At 35.7% G+C, this 20970-nt stretch overlaps 1 protein-coding gene across 1 annotated transcript in view; it reads left to right on the forward strand.

Annotated features, from left to right (window-relative positions):
- Positions 1 to 20970, forward strand: part of LOC136029093 (E3 ubiquitin-protein ligase synoviolin A-like) — a 62414-nt gene that overhangs the window by 9469 nt on the left and 31975 nt on the right. The window contains exons 2-5 of the mRNA XM_065707153.1: positions 400 to 540; positions 3972 to 4064; positions 6330 to 6482; positions 20437 to 20485. Of these exons, the coding sequence (XP_065563225.1) occupies positions 412 to 540; positions 3972 to 4064; positions 6330 to 6482; positions 20437 to 20485 (424 nt within the window). The 5' untranslated portion in view covers positions 400 to 411. The remainder of the gene's footprint in view (positions 1 to 399; positions 541 to 3971; positions 4065 to 6329; positions 6483 to 20436; positions 20486 to 20970) is intronic.

The following is a 20970-nucleotide window of genomic DNA, read 5'->3' on the forward strand; positions in this document are numbered from 1 at the left end:
GACAAGTGCTCCTTCTGCCCCCCTAAAACCACCACGGCTATGCTCAGACTAATAATAGTTTGACTTTATCCACAGATTTGTCTTGCATTAGCTGGATAACTTTGATATTTTTGCTTTGCCAAAAGCAAATAGAGATAAATACAGTATTGAGTTATATTCTAAGCATCAAAAACCCACCTTTCTCTATTAGCAAAACCCACACCATCCCTCTTATTATTACAGTAAATCTATGTGTTTAGTAATTAACTATGATTTCTTGCTTTAGAGTGTTATTTTTCCTCACTCCTTGTTTGACCTAGGGCTGTTATAATATGTAGTCAATAAATTTAAAAGCATACTCCAGATTGTGGGGTCAACAAAAGGATAATATTTTTTTAATGAATAGATTTTGTTTTTCAGGTGGAATCACAGATGAGGACTGAAGTTGTACTTTTAGGTAGTTTATTTCTGACAAGTCTGGTTGTTGGAAATGCCTTTTTCCAGAAAGACCAGTTCTACCCAAGCATCGTATATATTACAAAGTCAAATCCTAGCATGATGGTAAATATTCATAAATTTTTACTGTTTTGTTTGTGTCATACCTTAAATTGAAACTGGGGGGCAATCAAAGGAGTAGATCCTTCTAGGCTAGATAATGGAAATTGATGTTATTCTCCATGGCTAGAGTCCTTGTTTTCTTTCCAATTTTACTTACATTCAGCATTCAATTTGAAGGTATCTGGATTTCTTGAAGAGATGGCCTCTTCTTTGAGGATGTTCCAAAGGTTTGTAGATCTGATCAAGAAGAAGCGCCTTTTTTAGTCGGATCAGCAGAACATTGTCATGATTTCATTTGATTTGTCTCTGGTAAAGAATGGTTGGAAGTATAAGAACATCAGGAGTTTTTGTCCTTTTTTTTACATCTATCAGAAAGACTTGGTAGCTTGAGATGGTCCATAAATTCTTGAAATAGGAGGTACTAACAGCTTGTGCTTATTTTGTTAGCATATATCTGAACTGCCTCAAGAGTTGCTTTATTTGATTTATAAAGGGGTGATGCAAGGCTTATTCCTGCCCTAATTTGGGCCTATATAGGCTTTGCAGAGGGGGAGTAACTACTATAGGAAAATGGCTTCTATTTGTCTTTTCAATGGCTCCAAATGCCTAATTAGCTGAAAAAGCAACATAGTTAGTATTTTTCCTGATCATCAACAACAATTTCTAGGTCTTTTTTTTTCTTATTGCTAAGTGCTTTGAGTTGTAGAGTTTTCAGACTTAGAAGTATTAAAGCTTAACAGCCACTGGTTTGCCTAGTCACTAAGGTGGTTGATATCATGTCAGGAAATGTTTGTATCAAGTGAATCAGTAACTCTCATAATAAGTTTGGATCCCTCAGCATGCAAGGTTGAAATATCTTCTACTGATGAAGGGTGTTGCTAGCAAAGAGATTTGAAGCTGTTAGGATCTAAGATTGTAACTTGTGGAACACCACTCTTTCTTAAGGAAGATGTTCAAGGTATGGTTGTACTAATGGTGTTGTGTACTCTAAACTGGTAAGTTCTACCAATTAGAAATGCTTGGCCCCAGTTTGAAACTAGATTGGCTATCCCAACAGCATGTGGTTTGACTATATGTTTTATATGAAAAACCTTTTAAAAGGCCACAGTAAGATCAAAGAGGATTAGATTGACAGGGACTCCCTTTTCAATAAGATTTTTATAAAATAATATTGTAAGACTGGAGTAATTAATAAAATTTTGAGCAAATTTGAAAATTCTTAATACGGAGGAATTAAGCCATAGAAGGGCACTTTGCTGTATTTTAACCCCCCCCTCTCTCTCTCTCCTGGAAAAAATACCGTGTACCTGTCCACTGTATTGATTTAATCTGTATGCCTCTTATGTTTGCTATGCAAAGGCCTCATCTTCTTGTTATTTTTTAGAAGGTTGTTGGACCCTGTTTTATTTTGTCCTAATTGCTGGTTCAAAAACTATAAATAATGACTAGTTTGAGATCTGTTAATGGGAATCTTAGCCCTGCTAATTTTGATATCCATAGCATCAATACCTTTTTTAATGGGATCAGCAAAACATTAAGCTACTCTTAATCTACCATTTCTGCTCTTTGTAATGTCAACTTTAGCCTCAGTGGCTTTAAATTTAGCCACTATCCCTTCTATCTTACTTTGAAATTTCATCACAACCACTATTGTCTGAACCACCTTCTGACGTTTCCTTTAAATCTTTTCATATTTTTCCCCATAATTTCTTTTGTAGTGTAACTGGTTGCTGCAACTTGGTCAGTTTTCATTTCCTGTTGTTTTTTAATCTGTTCCCCTTATTTTCTTGCTTTTCAATCTCCATTCTTTTCCCCATCATTTTCTTCTTTTCTTTGATTTATCTTCCCCTTCCGTCTTCTCTTGCTTTAATTTTTCATTTAATGGGATGGATGGTATCTGTATTTTGGCTCCCAGTTGCTTCAACAGAGGATTGATAATACTTCAAAATTGTAATGAGCATCTAAGTATCAATGTATGCCTCCATGCACAAGAAAAAGAGGAAGTTGAACAGGGGAGTTTCAAACTTGGAACCATTGGGGGATATAACACTGAATTCAAGTAAAAATTTCTCTGAAAAAGAAATAATGATTTATTTCCAACGTAGGAATAAAAAAAAATGGCAATAACGCGTTTAACTTGCTAAGAATAGGAATAATATTTGAATAAGGACTGTAATACTGAATCGAAAAGAAACTTCATCATTCTAGCATCACTAAATTAAGCTGTAATTCTTTTGAGAAACGGGGGTTCCTATCCCTTCTTTGTCCAGACATTTCTGTTCCTATGTCCTCTAAGAAATCCGCCTCCTTTAACAATTGAATGAATAGATATTATGTTAGCATTTTGTTTCCTAAAGATATTCTTTTAGGCCTGAATGTCTTACAGATCGAAATATATCTTCTAGTCATTAACTGATGGTGCACTTGTGTTGTATTATGTATGGTTAGATGTGCAGCCAATACTTTTAGGAGGGATCTGAATATTTTTATTTGGGAGGAGTGTCTAAATAGCCATTAAATGTATATTTAAGCTTCAATATTACTGAGGGTCCCTTCCCTCCTCCTCTGACTGCTGGTAGTTTGTTCATGTTTCCAGGTGTACACCACACGGAATACAAAAGACGCCTCCTCCTCTCCAAAGTGAACTTGAGACTCCTCTTACTGGTTGAACCATCATCTAGCAAGGAAGAAGTTTCAACTTCACACTTGTGCCTCACGAATTAATTTTGACTGCTGTTTAACAACCACAGAAGAAGCAGACGTAGAAGTTGGAAGTTAAAATACATTTTGTATTGGCACAGAGCTGACATTTTTTGATTCAGATCAAATATTTGAGTTGTTCTCGAATTTTAGGGCCTGACATTTTCAGCAAACCTCGCAATTTTTCTGAATATAAGCTATTGTGCTAAGAGTCATCATTTTAGTCTTTATTCACCTCCATCATGGATAAAAAGGACATCTATACATGACTGGGACAAAATGTTCACTTGCTCTAGCTTGAATACTGCCTAATATGACTAATGTTTACTTCATACCAATGTGAAGCTTTATTATTTATTCTATTTACTGTAGTTTTACTAATATTCGTTTTTGACCCCTCCTCCCCCCGTTCCTGCCAAAAAAAGAACATATTACCACAAAAAGTCTAAAAACCTTGTTTTTAGCCCTTGAGATACACCCTCTGGTTTGCCCACAATAGCATGTTTTCCTCCTCAAAGGTAAACGTTTGCCTTGCGATTGTCATTTTAAACTTTTTCCTGGAATTCCTGTTTTTGCGGAATTTTGTCTGGAATTCCTGACAGGATTCTATTCTTTTTGGTTTTATAAAAAATAACACGTTTTCTTGCACATTGGAAAAAAGACTTCGTTTCGTTTTATTATTCTTCTATGTGGTGCTCTCAGAATGCAATAGGTTATAAATTTTAATTTTTTAGGTAATTTACGTTCAAGCCCTTGTGTTTGTGATCATGCTTGGAAAGATTGTACGGAAAATATTCTTTGGACAGCTTCGTAATGCAGAAGTAGAGGTAAGGTTTTATATTAAAATTAATGATAATCACTAACAGCTATATCAATTGCAATAATCTGATCCACTCAAGTTGTGGAAGTTTTTTTTAATATGGGTCTCAGATTTTGTATATTACACCTGGCGATCTTCTCCAAGTTGAGAGTAAAATAGTAAGAGACATGGATGGGGCCTTACTGGAATTTGTATCAGCAGATGCACGTGCCGTGACAGTCCCTGTGATTCAACCACTACGGGATCAAGCCAATATGTGCGGATATCATGACAAAGTCAATGCAAGTCAATGCCACAGCAAGGTAGGCTTCATCAGCAGTTGCATCTGTCACGGTTCTCTAGATTTTTAGTAGGGAATCTTTAGTTCGAAAAAAATCTGATCCACTCAAGTCATGGAAGTCTTTTAATATGGGTCTCACATTTACCTATATGAAGTTGCCATGAAATTAATGTCCATGCCCGTGCACCTGTTCTATAAACTTGGTAATATACCCAAAAATGCCATCTAGCTTTACACAGGAGAATTGTATACCTAACTTTTAAAATATGACAAGTATTGGATTTACCTCTTTTTTATTTAGGATTTATCTTTTAAAGATTTATTATTAAAGTTGATTAAAATTAAATTATTCAAATTAAGTAAAATTAAAGCTGAAAATTTATTAATTATTAAAATTGAAAGTATAAATCTATTAAAATTAATTAAAAGATTGATTAAACTTAAAGATTTACATTTACTTTTGGCTGAAGATCAAAGACTTAACTTGATTAAGAGGACATAATAGGTATATTTACTTTTGTGATGTCCTAACTAGCCGAAGTTCCACACACCAGCCCAGTTCTAACCATTTCGTAATCCAAACAAGAGTATGAAAAATAAATCTGCCAACTCTCGAAAAACTTTGCATTGGATTCAAAGAATCTTTGACCTTAATTGAAATTCGAACTTAATGCATTAAGATAATGAAAATCAACATATATTTGCTTTGAATTTATATAATAATGTAATGTCTATGGGGCTTGTTGTTTATGTTTTCATAACGTCCATATTGAAGCAGTAAAAATTCGCCTCTATTCAGTTTCCTCTTTTTTTTTCTTTTTTTTCCATGATATGATTATTCTGGCTAACAGGGTTTTATATCAATTTTTTTCACCCCTACAAGGATGACACCAGGGGGGCCTCCCCCCTCCCACGGCTACTGACTAAAAACGACTGTGTCTGTTAAGGACTGACCCCTGTATGGGTGTTCAATATCAAGGATAAACATTTTTGAACAGATGATGTATCAAAAGAGTATACAAGGAAAAAGTCCAGTATGACGAATAAGTCTAAATGCGAACTACTAAAAATACAACTGTCGAATCCTCAGTCACGGCTGCAGAAAAGAAAAGATATTAGAGTAAGCAAAGAAAGAGCAGAAAACAGTAAAAAAAAAAATACGTACTATCTAAACAAACACGCGCTATCAAATCATCTGCTTACTTACTTATTCTTTTAGCACGACTAAGTTCCAGATCTCTTTATCTGCCCCTAAAATGATGGCAAGTCCTTTCCCATAATGTTCCATCTTTGGTGGAAGGTTCAAGCATGGGAAGTGATGCTTTGCGCATGTGACAGTGAGACTTCTTGAAGCAACAAAAAGGCTCCAAGTTGTCTTTGCTTTTTCTCAGCTTGTTATTGGATTGACCTGCCGTACCTGTAGAGGCGTCGGGTTTTGAGGATGTCCAATTTTGTTATGTTTGCTTTACGGGTTGATTGCCTGTCTTTGTCTTGGATAGTCGTCACCAACCCTACCATATAGGCGGATTTGCATGACCTATTGAAGAATTTTGCAAGGGAATCTGTCGATGTCTTTGGCCTCTGAAACACGTAACGGCCAAGTTTCGTCAGATTTTTCGTCTGGTAGTTCGGATGAACAAGTAAAAAAAGAGGCTTTGAGGGAAACCATAAGGTTTTGTGGGCTTCCATGCCCACAGTTCATTTAGTCCAACTTCTAATTTAGAGCAACTGTGTACGACGTTTTTTGAGATATAAAAAGCGCTTTTAACAATAATTTCCTATTGAAACCGTCTACGAAGAAACGTCGGTGGTTATTCTGCTGTTGGATTCTGAGCAGAAAGAAAAAGTTAGAATTATCAAAGACTAAAATTCGGTAATTTTTTATTTGATTAGAGATTTTAAACGATTTTTGGAAAAATACTGTTAACATCTTTTAATTTTTTTTAGAACAGTTTGAACATTGACTTAGCCTAAATTTGTAATTTTTTCTAGCATGTGGTAGAGCGATCATGGTATGCTGTAACAGAAACATGTCTAGCCTTCACCGTGTTCAAGGATGATTTCAGCTTTCGTTTTGTGTCGATCTTCACAGTTTTGCTTTTTCTCAAGTTCTTTCACTGGCTTGCTGAAGATCGTGTTGACTTTGTAAGCTTTATTTTATCTCTTGCTACTCTCTAAAGTAGTCATAAAATCAGACACTACAGTTATCATCATCTGGTAACCTATCGAAGAGAATTAATGTGCTCATAGGTCAAATACCAAGCAGTAATCGTTCTGGCAAATGTATTTATTTTTGTTTCGTTCTTGTCTTTTCTTCTTCTTCTTTTTTATTTCTATTTTTATTCAACAAAATATTTACAACACAATACTCTTCTGGGCAGCCGAAAGAGTCAGACTCAAGGCTGTCTAAAGGGATAGTCCTGTGCATATTACATTAAAAACTATTATTCTCTCATACAAAGTTTATTTTATTTCAAATTTCACATATCAATTAACAATAGAGTTGCCGAATCACCTACAATATAAACCAGGAAATAACCTGTCATCCTCCTGTAATTCTTCCACCTCACAAAAAAAGCCAAAAAAAACTATATTTATTGCTCTGTGTATATTTATTAAATTAAAAAAACAAGCTTTTTTAAGCTGAAAGTAAGGAGCACCATTAAAACTTAAAAAAAACAGAAATTATTACTGATATAAGGCGGTTGCCTCCTCCTCAATACCTCGCTCTTTACGCTGAAATTTGGCGTTTTGTTCCAATTATTTAAGAATGACACCTGAAACACAAGGGCCATGTAATTAGAATAATAAGCTTTTTTTAAAAGTTCTAAAAACACTTTAGTGTAAAGAGTGAGGTATTGAGGAGGGTGCAACCCCATCATATTCGTAATGATTTCTGTTTGTTTTAAGTTTTAATGTTTCTCCTTACTTTCAGTTGATAAAACTTGTTTTTTTTTTTAAATTGTATTTCTGATCTTTTTTTAAATAATGCCTGGAATTCCAGCTCCCCCTCCATGAAAAATTCTCCCCCCCCCCGAAGAAATTCCTCCGTGGAAAGATCCTTCCACTTTCTCCCTCTCCCCGCCAGAAATATCCCCCGAAAAGTATCTGTATACTTCCCAATAGCTCTATGTAAACAATTGCCAAGGGTCATAGCTTGCAGCCCTTCCCCTGGGAGCCTTAGGGGGGGGGGGGGGGTTCAAATCATCCTCAAAGATATAGCTGTTATATCTTTCCACTATGCTGAATAAAATGGCTATCTCGTAATTTTGATGGGACTGCTTAGGGAATAAAATTTGGGTGAGAGGGGGCTAGCTGCCCTCCAACATTTTTGTTCACTCAAAAAGGGCACTAGAGCTTTTGATTTCCGATCAAGGGAGCCCTCTCCCGATCTTCTAGGATCACTGGTTCGATATGTCACCCCTGGGAAAAAACAGCAAATAAACACGTATAAAATAGAAACCTAAAATAAAAAATTCTACATTTTTGCACATATGAGCTTAAAACATTTCCAGTAAAGTTATCAGATATGTTTAATCGAATGGTGTGATTTTCATTAAGATCACTTGATGTTTTGAGGGTGTTCTCCTCCCTATTTCAAAAATTGGGCAAATTTTCTCAGGCTCATAACTTTTGATGGGCAACTTTAACTTGATTAATTTATTAGGCCCTATATTTTAAATAAGCATCAAAATTTGATTCGTTTGATGTATCCATTGTTATCAAGGCTCTGTTTCTTAGAATTTTGGTTACTATTTAGCCGCATCGCTCCTTACCACAAACTGTTTGACAAATATAATTTGTTGTTGTTGTTATAATGTGTTTGGTTGTGTGAGAGACATTGACTAAGAGATACTTGAAATGCCACTAGTCCATTTCTGTGCCCAGAATGTTAATTCAGGTTTCGGGAGGGGGAGGGGGATTCATTTTCAAGGAGTTGATTTTCATGTTATCATAGCCGTGAAAAGTTTCTATCTTTGTACACATCTTTCCGTTCTGAAGAAGTGGTTATCAGAATACATCTTTTTCTTGCTAGATATTGTTTTGTGCTAATTATATGCCTAATTTTACCTCTGGGATGGATATAATCGTTGAATCTTCGTTTAAAATAGTAATATCCAACTCAATCATGAAAAGCGCCAATTTTTCTTTCAAAATCGCTCATTGGGCTAACCTGAATTAAATGCTTATTTTATGTTGGAAAGGTAATGCATTAAAATTAAATTTATAATCAAATATCAAAATATATAATCAAAAAAGAGAATATATAATCTGGTGAGAAATCTTCATAGCCTTATTGAAAAGAACAGAGCTTATGCTATATTTCGAAAAACAGTACTTGAAGCCAAGAAAAAATCATGGAATAACTTTATAAACAAACTTGACTTTCGAAAACCAACATCCAAAGTATATGAGTTTATGAAAAAGATGAATAACAGAGCAACTTCAGGCCGGAGCAACCCACCTATTGCATCTGATAATAAGCTTCTTGTGACTGATGATGAAAAAGCTGATGCAGCTGCCAAATTTATGAGCTCTACCGTTGGCCGGGGAGATCCGGATATACAGAAGAAGACCAATATGGACACAAAAGTAAGTGACCTTGGAACACAAGGACAAGACGAACCATACAATAGACCATTCATTGAACAGGAATTAATGAATGTAATTAATAAGCTTCCTGATACATCTCCTGGACCAGACAAAATTTTGTGAGCGACTTCAGTTCGTGAAGTCGCTCCCCAAATTGTGGATAAATGTACTGCTAGAATTAATCAATGGTATATGGAGGGAGGGAAAATTTCCTGATGTTTGGAAGTATGGTGAAGCAGTAATGCTACCAAAGCCTGGCAAAGACTTATCAAAGATTGAAAACTATAGATACATTACCCTTCTCCCTGTTTTGGGGAAAGTTATGGAAAGGATGGTGAAGAAGAGACTAGAAGCTGTGACACAACAGAAGAAAATTTTGAAAGACATTCAGTGTGGTTTTAGAAAAAATAGAAGTGCAGAAGATAGTCTTATGTGCCTCAAACAGGAGGCATTATATGCATTGCAAAATGGGTGGATTTTAGCAGCGATTTTAATTGACATTGAAGGTGCTTTTGATAATATGCTTCATAGAAAAATGGTTGGAGACCTAGTAACAGCTGGCATAAAAGGCCAAACGTTAGCATTTTTAAATGATTATTTAATAGGAAGAAAAGTTAAAGTGCGAGTTGGTGGAACAATTTCAAATATAACAGTGTTTCCTGAAAGAGGAATCCCTCAAGGATCAGCATTGGGGCCTGACATGTACAACATAGGATCATATGATATTCCTATCAACATGAAGGATGATGGAGGAGCTATTTTTGCAGATGACAATACTGCATGGGTCATGGCGCGTGACACCTACCATATAAAGACCCTAATAACCCAGGTCATTGCAAAATTAGAAAAATGGTCCAAAGAAGCTGACTTAAAGTTTTCTGCAACAAAGACGAAGGCAATTGTTATCACTAGGAAAAGAATTGGAACCCTTCCAGATCTTTACTTATGTGGCCACCCAGTTGAATATGTTAGTGAAGCAAAAATACTAGGTGTAGTAGTTGACAATAAACTTACCTGGAAACCCCATGTGATGTATCTTAAATCAACATGTTTGAAAAGACTCAACGTTATGAAGAGTTTGGCCTATATGGCTAGAGGATTACCAGCAGAACTTTTGATCCAGTATTATATCAAATATGTATTGCCTAAAATGGAGTATTGCTCAACAATTTATGGCACAGCTTGTCACTCAACCATTGCAAGATTAGATGTAATCCAAAACTCAGCCATAAGAATTGCATTTGGAGCAAGAAAAACAACACCCGTTAGTTTCCTTCTATCAGAAAGTGGTCTAGCAGACCTGGAAACACGAAGAAAGATCAGATTTTTAAAATATGTACAGAGGATTTGGTCTTTAGAAAATAACCACCCAGTTAAGTCAAAAATCATCAAACCTGGTCGCCAAGCAACTGCCAACACATCTAAAGCAAGAAATCAATCCAATTGTCTTGAAGCAGCATTAGAAATTTGTAAAAGTTATGGAATTGATATAGTACTTTCCAAAATGTTAAGAGTTGCTGAAATAGGTGTCCCTCCACCATGGGAGGAAAACAGGATCAGTTCAAGATTAGAATTCAATATGGACCAAGATACTCCAGCGGACTTGGCATTCTGCATGATGATGGAAAAAGAGTACAAGGGATACCTTCCATTATTCACTGACGGATCAAAAGTAGATGAAATGAAGCATGTAGGAGCAGCGTTTTGGTGCCCTTTCAAAAATGTGTCCAAAAAATTTAAATTACCTCCAGAGAGCAGTGTATTCCTGGCAGAAGTTTACGCCATTAAGAAGGTGCTGGAGTTCATTGAGGAATCTGTTGAAGAGGACAAGGTTATCATTTGCTCTGATTCAAAAAGTGCTATTCAAGCAGTTGTAAATGCTAATACTATGGCAAAACCAAATAGAGATGTCCTTATATGTTACATTAAACTACAAGACATATTAAAAAAGAAGAAAGTAGTTATTCAGTGGATTCCCGCCCACATTGGGATCTCTGGAAATGAAATAGCAGATTTGAAAGCCAAATCCGCAGTTGAGTCAGGAACACTTGTAACCGACATGGACACTCCTTACGAAGTTATGATATTTGATAAAGTGATTAAAGAGATTGATCGTCAGGGTTTTAAAGCGATTAGAGATTTGACTGGGAATCTTTTTGTGACTATGAAAAAACAGAGAAATATAGAAACGAAGGTGTATAAAGGACTCACTAGATATGAAGCAAAGAAACTGTTTCGACTCCGATCACACCATGCTGGAGTTGGTTGTTACAAAGCAAAATTTTTGGGACAGAGTGAGGAATGTCCTAAGTGTGGTGCTTCAGAAACTATAGAACACTTGATGATAATTTGCCGTGAAAGCGAACAAGAAAGACGTGAAATAACCGAATTTTTCAGACAGAAGAAAGTGCAGTCAAGCCTATATATGTTATTAGGAGGATTTGATAGTGAAGAAGAAAATTGTATGATAGTTAGTCTTGTCATACAGTTTCTGACAAGAATTGCAAGATTAAAGGACATTTGAATTAAAGTTTCAGGAAATACGATTTCCTCCTACTATTTATTAAGAAGTGAGAATCGACTTGCCATAGAACGTCCTCTAGGCTGAACAGCAGGAGGGGAGTTAACGTCAACGTCAAATTTATAATCAAACAGTTCGTTGTAAGTAAGGAGTGACGCGGCTCAATAGTAACCGAAACTCTAAAAAAAAAAGCAATTTTGCTATCAATAAATATATCAAAAGAAATGGCTTATTATGCTGATTTCAAATTTATTAGATTCATTAAGTTTAGTGTTACCCATTAAAGGCTACGGGCCTGAGAAAATTTGCCCGATTTTAGAAAAAGGGAGGAATCACTCCTTAACAGTCAAGGAATCATAACGAAAATCACGCCGTTAGATTTAGCGTATCAGAAACCCTACTTTAGAGGTTTTAAGCTCCTATCTGCTAAATTGTGAAATTCTATATTTTTTTTGTCAGAGGAAAGATCACGGATGCGTGTTTTTTTTTGTTATGAATTTCCCATTTATTTATTTTTTCATTTCCCCATGGGTGATCGTATCGAACCAATGGTTCTAGAACATAGGGAGAGGGCTCTTTTGAATGTAAATTATAAGTTTTTGCGCTCTAAGTGACTTAAAAGATTGGAGGGTGACTAGCCCCCCCCCCACGTCGCTTTTTTCCCAAAATCGACTGATCTAAATTTTGAGATAGCCATATTGTTTAGTGCATTTAAAAAGTCTACAAAATTATACCTTTGGAGATAACATAACCCCCCCTCCCTCTGGGGATAGGTCTTTCAGTTATAAAATTTTCCCATTGTTTACTTTGAGTATTTATTATTGGGCAGTACGCAGAGATTTTTGGGAAGAGGGGGAGGGTGATTTTGTGCTTGAGATAGGTTTTCATGGTTATGATTTTCCGTGTGGAGGGAAATTTCCGGAGGTGAAGGTTCCCGGGGAAATTTTACACTTGGGAGATTTGACAGAATTCGGAATTCTTTTTGTTTCTTTTACTTTGTCTTTGTCTATTCACTTTTGTATGTGGAGTTGTTCCGGGGGAATTGGACTAGGGAAATTTTCTGCGTGTTTGGATTTCCAGGAAGTTAATTTCCACGGAAGGGGAGATTACCGGAGCGATTGAAAAAACGATTAAAACTTAAAGTCTTTTTCAAATCAAAGTGTGCTAAGGAGAATTTTTCAGGCTGAATCTTCTGCAAGAAATTTTTACGAAAAGGGGGGGGGGGAATTTTAAGCTAAGATGGAACCGACTGTAAGAAATTTTACGGGGAGGGGGTTGTATTTTATGTGGGAGAAATTTTCCAGGTAGGAGTTTCCTGTGAGGGGAGGGAATTTTTCATGGAGGGTGAGCCAGATTCACCGGCATTATTTGAATAAGACCAGAAATTAAATTAAAAAGACAATTTTTTTCAACCAAAAATAAGGAGCAACATTGAAACTCAAAACGAACATAAATTATTCCGTATATGAAAGGGTGCCCCCTCATCAATTCCTTGCTCTTTACGCTAGAGTTTGACAGTTTGTTTTAATTTTTTTAAGAACGATTCCTGAAACACAGGGGCTATTTGATTACAATAGGAATCTTTATTGAATATACGAAATAATTTTTGTTTGTTTAGAGTTGTAATATTGCTCTTTACTTTCAGTTGAAAATACTTATTTTTCTATTTAATTATATAAGGGAATGAGTTCAATCAAAATTTGTTTTAATGAAGATTTACGAAGTAAATTTGACGTAAAGAGGTAAAGGATCCTGAGATTGAGACTTAGCTTTTGTTGAGAGGTGGTAATCAGTATAGGAAAAACAAATGAAATATCTTTGAACTACTGGGCCACCCTAAAAACGAGTGTGTAAAGATTAAATGGGGTTTTTATTAACATAAGATAAAAAGTGATTTCTCAGCCGGTGATACGCATGCCCCTGGCGAGGTAGGGGGTATGTGGCGTGCTAGGTGGTAGAAGGCGCACACCAAAATTTATCGGTAACAACCGCTAATGAACAATGTTTAATTTACTGAAAAAAATATATGATTTCTTGCATATTTTTCAACTTTGTCAGATAATCATTCCTCGAGTTTTTTCTATTCAGAGAGGATTTGTTAAATTTCTTTTTTCACTAGTGATGTACAAGGAATGTTTTTAGATGAACTATTTTTACCTATAAATCATCATATTAAAATGGTAATGAAGAAACATACAGCCTATTTTAGTCTTAGATGAAAAAAAATGACTTCTGTTGACTGTTTCATAACGTTGAATTTTTCGCTTTCTTCAGACTTCAGCTGGGGCATTTAGTCCTTGCAAGTGGACCCATGCTTCAAGGGAGTCAGTTGGACTCACCTTGGAGTCAAGGGAATTGGAGCTTAAAACAGCATGTTGGGTTCAATTGACCATCAGAAAGAGAATTAAAGACAATGTTCTGGTACAATTGTAAAAACAAGCAAAAAATGTTATGTTATTTCAATGGTTAATTGTCCACTATTAATGTATTGTTCTAAGGCTGGACCTCATTGTATAAGCTAGTATAAACTTATTTCAAGAGTTTGAATTTGGGATTAAACCAATTTAACGGTTGAAATAAGATTAGAAGTGTACCCAGCTTAAAAGCTGAATTATTAATATTATTCATTTCTTATAATTTTATTACAGTCGGTTTTTATGTAAGCCTAATGCTTTATAATCGAATTTTACCTTGCCAGTAAGACTTTGAATCAATCAGAAATTGGAAAATGGTTAATCCATCTGCTGTTGTACTTTCTAAAGAATATGAAAAAGGCAAAACAATAATTTGTTTTTAAATTGCTGAAAACTTGCCATATTTTACATTTTGGATCTTAAAGCCCGTTTTCTTAAAGCTCTCATTGTCGCAGCAAAAACGAAAGGTTTCTATGATTTTTTTTTAATTTTTTTTCTCAAAACCTTTAATAATTGAAAAGAAATTTTTGAGATAAAATAAAAGGTTTTATCTCGAATACACGAATGAAAGATAACAAGGTTTTAATTGTTTAGAAGGTACATTGTTCTATTAGGATATTTGAAATCTTACATTTAGCCCGTAAATTTAAGTCATACGGTCTTTGAGCTTCAGGCGCAAAAAGAATTATCTTCGTAATCACGGAGACTCTGCTCTACTACCTATGGGGAAAATATGCCTCTGCAAATAGGACCACTGGAAAAAGATTCACTAGAGAAACCTCTTTAAAATTTATAGCTCGTCTGTGAAAAACAGTAAATGCGTTTTTTAATTTTCGTAATGACAATGACGAACAATAATTTTTTTGTGAAGGACCTTAATCTTGACTTGCATCCAGTCAACGAACATAATTTTTCACATCATTGATCAGCATAATTTTTAAATTGTGTTACACATCATTGGTGAAACTGATTAAATATACAAGTATGGATCTGGGTTGCCAAAGGGACACTTTTAGTGCTTTTTTGACACTTTTTCACTCTGGGTGACACCGTGCCACTGTTGGGTGAAAAAAGGCCACTTTTTGAAAAAAAGGACACTTTTTGGCATTTTTTCAAAATCAGTACCATATGTATTTTATTTTCAGTTTTTCTTAACTGTAACTGTTTTTAATTTGTGCTTTTCAGGTTCGTTTCCGTCTTAGGGATTTTTTTTTATTGTATCCGCACTGCTTTTCTTTTCAAAAGCGCAAAAATTCAAACTTAGTGAAACATGTGACTTGTTCAAGAGAGTTTAGAAAAAGTTTTTTTGATAAAAAACTGAAGCAAGCATATTGCTGCTGGTAAGTAAAAGCTTAGGGTGTTTTATTACTTGTAGTCTACAGGAGTATGCAGGAGTTTGGCCTGGATAGTAGTTAGTAGCAAACTATCTGATCCTGATCTGATTTGCTGCTGCTTAATCATTTCTTGGACGAGGGTGAACCTCAGTTGATTTCCTGAATTAAGACATTAAGCTTTTGGTAAATATGCAGTTTAGTTTCACATGCATTTGAGAGGGTGGACCTGTTCCATATGGGCACAGTCTAACCCACAAGAAAATTATCCGGTAACTGTAAACATGTAATACTGTCATCGACTGAACATCACATCTAGTGTGCCAAGTGCTAACTAAGAAAATGTGCTTTTTGCCCAAAGTGATGAAAGGATGCAAGAACAACAGTGAAAAATGTTTTGCTTTACATTCTGTAACCTGGTGGACTGTTTAAAGCAGAAACAGAAGACTGTTATCAAAACCAACCAAGCTTCCAAGCCGTTTCATAAGCAAATTGGCAAAATTGTACCTACCCAATCACATGCAGTGTGGTCACCCCTGGTTACCTTTTTTGTGAAACAGTCAAAGGAACCCTTTGCAGACAATGCTTCAAAAGATAAGGCATCCAAGATTCAAGCCTACATGAAAGAGCCTACAACTAAGGCATATCTGTACTTTCTGGCTTCTGTGCTTGGTAAGGTAAATACATTGAACATACAGTTCCAGTCTGGGGACGCAACGATCCACACTTTGATAACAAGCTTCAGATCAACATTGAAAGTGATCATGAGATGCTTCATGAAACTAGGAATCCTGAACAGAAGTGATGCTTTTGAGTTGCCTCTTGATCCCTGAAGCTACAAAGATGTGTTGTGTGGTCCCAACACAGAAGCTTAAGTGAATGAAGAAGGAGCATCAGGGAAAGCTGTTGAACAGTTTAGGCTGACTTGCTTGGGATTCTACATCAAACTGGTGAAGCAGATGAGAAAGTGGGTTAATCATAAAGATAAGACATTACAAGCTCTCGTGTATTTAGACCCGAAAGTTGCCATGAATGGAACTGTTGAAATGATTAGTCCATTAGAACCATCAGATTTAGCAAACTACTGGGGAAAAGTCACAGCGAGATAGAGTCTGCTAGAGACACTCTAGAAAACCAGTGCCTGAGCCTGCCAGATTCCAAAGAAGAAATGAGCCTGAAGTCTGGTGGTGAAGAGCTAGTTTCCTCATCATCTTAGTTATGGAAGCTCTTGTTAGATGGGAAGAATCCTGACGGCACTCCCAAATTCTTTGAACTATAAACCTTTATGTTGAACTTATGCGCGTTACCTCACTCAAGTGCTGGTGCTGAAAGATAATTTTCTCAACTAACAAACATTAAAACTAACTTGCAAAATTGGTTGGAAATAAAAACTGTGGATTTCCTCATGCATTTAAAGCAGATGGTTACTTGTAGTGCTGCGTTGGTGGATTGGTCTCAGATTTCGCCAATATTACTTAACAAATTTCCGAGGTGGTACTGCAAGGCTGACGACTAGGATGAGAAAATATAGAATGAATCCGAACCTGACCTATTTGCTGACCAATCAGAAAACCAAATAACAGAAATCAGATTGATGTAGCCAAAGTTTTTTTCTCCAAAATGGTTAACCACTAGAAATTGATTTTTTTTTTCAAAAATGAAAGCTGAAGATTTCAACAGATTTCTTGTACAGAAATTCTGCATTAAAGTTTAATTCTGCATTAAAGCATAAGCATGTCAGAACAAATACAATGATAAAATAAACGTTAAGGGATAAACATAGTTACAAAGTTATATCAATTATTAAAATGTGAAACAAAATAGGGAACAAAAGAGTTTTTGTACCTCATGGTCAACAATTGGGGACACAAGTCAAGTTGGGTATTTGGAGCTCTACAAGCACTAAGTCTTGCATTGGGAAGGATTAGGGGGTATTCTTTGAAGGGGGGAAGAAAACGTCTATGATAGTCAGAACTAAGGCACTTGTGCCCAAAGTTCATGGTAAGGAAGTGACGTTGTGATTCCAATGTAGTGAGTTCAAGTCTAGCCAAACCTTCATCGTAAGTAGTATAGGATGTCCCCAGTATAGATTTTATAGCTCTTTTTTGAATGCTTTCAATTTTGGAACATTGGGATGTGGTTAACCTAGGGTGTCAGACAGGGCAAGCACATTCAAGACAATGTCTTGTATAAGAAAAATACATTATTTTAAGGTTCTTGATTGATTTGAGAACCGTTTGAGAAGGGAGAAATATTTAAGGAGGAAACCGCCTGTTTTAAATAAGTGAAAAGAGTGAGATTTCCATTTAAGGTCATTGTCCAAATGCAATCCAAGCAGCTTAACCATGTTTAAATTTGGAATGCAAAGGTAATTATTGATTGGGGGTACATTTTTTAAAAAGGAGAATAGCATTAAATTGCTTTTCAGTGTGCTTAGATTGAGTTTAACATTGTCAAGGTTGTTCTTTAAGTTGTTAATGAGTGATTCAACACCCGAAGTGTTAGGGGTTTGATAAAGGTTAATTAATGTCAATTAATCTGCAAATTTAAAAGTGTTGTCAAAGTTTGGTAAAACATTGTTAAAAACAATTAAAAATACTAAATGATCCAATTTAGTCCCTTGGGGTGCTCTACAGGAAATCTAGGTAAAACCTGATGAATCTCCGTTAGGGAGGACTACACATTGCTCACGATCAGACAAAAAACTAGCTACCAAGCGTAAAACAAAATCTCTGACACCTAAAGCCCTTGCATTATCAGTAACTGTCTGATGATCCAAGTTGTCAAAGGCTTTGCTAATATCAGCAAAAACAGCCTCAACATAGGAACTACGTAACTCAAGATGTTTGAAAACAGTGTCAAGTATATAACATAAACAATGGGTGGTGCTATGGTTCGGCCTTAAGCCAAACTGATTTGGATTAATTTTATCTTGAATATCGTTAAAGAGGAAATTGTAAATAAAACTTTGAAAAATTTTAGAGAAAATAGAGAAAATCGGAGGGAACTTTTGGGGTCTTGTTTTTCGGTGTAGGTGACATAATAGCTCGCTTAAAACACACTGGAAAAATACCATCCACAAAACATTGGTTGAAAATTGCAGTTAGAGGTACACTTAAATAAGAGGCACATTTCACACTCAATTTGGTAGGGATATCACCTGGGTATACTGACTTATTTGTATCAAGATTTTCGAGTTTAAGCTGAGTCTAATGTATTTCAATCACAGAAATTTCACTCACTGCACTGTTGGCTGGTGTATTTTGGAGTGGCGGGTGATCTTTACAAGTTGAAGCAAAATAATCATTTATGATGTCCGCAGTCACAGGGTCACCATTACTATGCAGCAAGAGAAACTTAGAAGAGACCTTTCCCATGAGATCTTGGATACATTTGTGGAAATTCTTAGGGTTAGAATACAGTAACTTATTGAGCACGTGAGCACTGTGCTCTTTTCTTGCTTTACAGATTTCACTAATAACAATGTTTCGAAGTTTTCGAGATTCTTGGAAAAATCCTTCTCTAAAGAGTCCATCGCATTCATTTATTAGGCACAAATTTTTTTTATCTATCTATGGTTTACAAGTGGATTAGCGATTGACTTTTTTCACTGGAAACGTGTCACAGTATAACTGGAAAAGTTCTGCTGAAAACTTAGAAGTCATTTTATCACCATTAGTAAGACATAGGATATTGGCCCAGGATTTGGAGCTAAGTTTTACTTTGAAATGGGAAATCTTCTCGTCAGTAATGGGCATATTTGAATAACTGATCAATGGTTTAGCGGGAAAGGATTATAAAGGGGTCCAAAAGATTCATAGATGGTCACTTGTCCCTAATGGAAGGGCAATTTTTGGGGCAAAATAGTAATCTTCAATTTTGGTAAAAATCAAGTCTAGGGTTTTATCACTGCGTGTAGGCGACCTGACAACGTGATCAAGACTAAAAGCAGCGCTAAGCCACTTTTGGTCTAGCTCATTAAAATCACCACATAATGTAATTGCAGCAAAGGGGTACTTGCAGCAAATTCTGTCAGTATAAAATTGCAGATATGCCGTCAGCTCCTTCTTGAATCCACTACGAGGAGGGTAATAAATAATACAAAAAATCATGCAAGATACGTCTTTTGGGAGGTTTTTGGGTCTGGTCCAGAGCCATAAAACTTCAGTTTTTGAGTTCTCTATTTCAGGAGATGAAAGAATCCGATTTGGGAGGGTACACTCACAAAAAAAGCCACTCCTCCACCATGAGATAGAGGAATACCACCTTTGCCCAATCTGGCTTAAAATGATTAAGCCCCAGACTTTGGGAAATGGTAGACAAAATTTTGTAGAAGATCTAATATGCTACTAAAGGAAAAGAGGGAGCGAGGGCAATTAAGCCGTGTAGGCAGCGACAGACATCGTATCTGTGGTCTGCTGGCACAACTATTTTAAGCCCCTTCTTCGTTATGGCGTTTTTCGGCCGAGACGGCTGGGGCGGCTCATAGTGAAGACAGGTTTTATCACCGTACAGAGTAGACATTTTGGCTGAAAACACATATCTAAACAACACAATTTGTCATTCATCTTAGTTGTACTCCATTTCTTTACGTTCCTGTAAAACCGCAAACGCAACACAAATGACTCAAAATTTTCTGCAGCTCCTGAAATAAGACCGCGCTTTCTAATTTTTTGCCAAAGACAACGAAAACGAAAACTGTCAGGCTTTACTGAGTTTTCGGAAGAAGAATAACTATTACAACCGAAGGTTCAAGAGAACCAGAGAAATTGTGCTAAATTCTTTTTCTTCTTGGCGTATAAGGTGATTTGAGGTTTTAAATGGGACTTTACTTATTTGAAGAACCGCTTTGCTTTTACTTGAAAAAGAAGAACGCAAATCTGGCTCTGGAGTTGTGAGAAAACCATTTAAAGCCTTTTTTTGTCAACTTTTAAAGTATATTGGCTAATTTTCTAGGAGGACACTAAAAGTGTCCCTTTTTGCTGAATTTGACACTTTAGTCACGAAAAGTTTTGGCAACCCTGGTATGGATATAGACAGGCCAATAACGGGTATGGACAGAATATAAATTTGTGGACAGCCCGATCGTAAAATTTGTATCCACAAAGTTTTTTTCTGTTTAATATCAGTATATCTTATTCAATGGTTATACTACAAATTTTGGTTTTGCTGGATGAAGAAAGTCTTTTAGTTTTTATATCTCTTTTTAAGCTGAACCTTTAATTTATTTTTTCTTTTAGATGGAGAGAAGCCCCGTTATTTCTTGGCTTTTTCACATACGTGTTAGCTGTAAGTATTAACAACTTGAAAATAAATTTTTCATATATGAAAGCATGGGTAGTTGTAGAACTTTGTTTTACAAAAGTATTTGTTTTACAAAACAAAAAAAAAATGCTAGTTTGTTAAATTTACATAAATGTACTAAATTCAAGCTTCACCGTTCGACTAGACTAAGTCAATTTTCCAATTTTATTTTAGTCCCAACCTTGTGTTAATTTATAGCGAGTGTTCCTGTTATAGTTCCGACGAGTTTTTTCTTTTAAGAAAATTGTGAGAAACGCACTCGAAATTATGCATATGTGTGGATATTTGTGCATAATTCTGGCATTTATTAAGTACTTACTTCATTACCTTTAATTTTTACTTTTCTAATCAGGCTCTTTGCATAGTCGTGAGCTTTGTTATTGTTATTTTCTTTTTTGTTAATTTCTTATCTTGCCATTATTTTTATAATTTTGATTGTTGTTCTCTTTGTTTTGTTGTTGCTCTGCTAT

The sequence above is a fragment of the Artemia franciscana genome, chromosome 7 (genome assembly GCF_032884065.1).
Source record: "Artemia franciscana chromosome 7, ASM3288406v1, whole genome shotgun sequence".
Taxonomy (NCBI): domain Eukaryota; kingdom Metazoa; phylum Arthropoda; class Branchiopoda; order Anostraca; family Artemiidae; genus Artemia; species Artemia franciscana.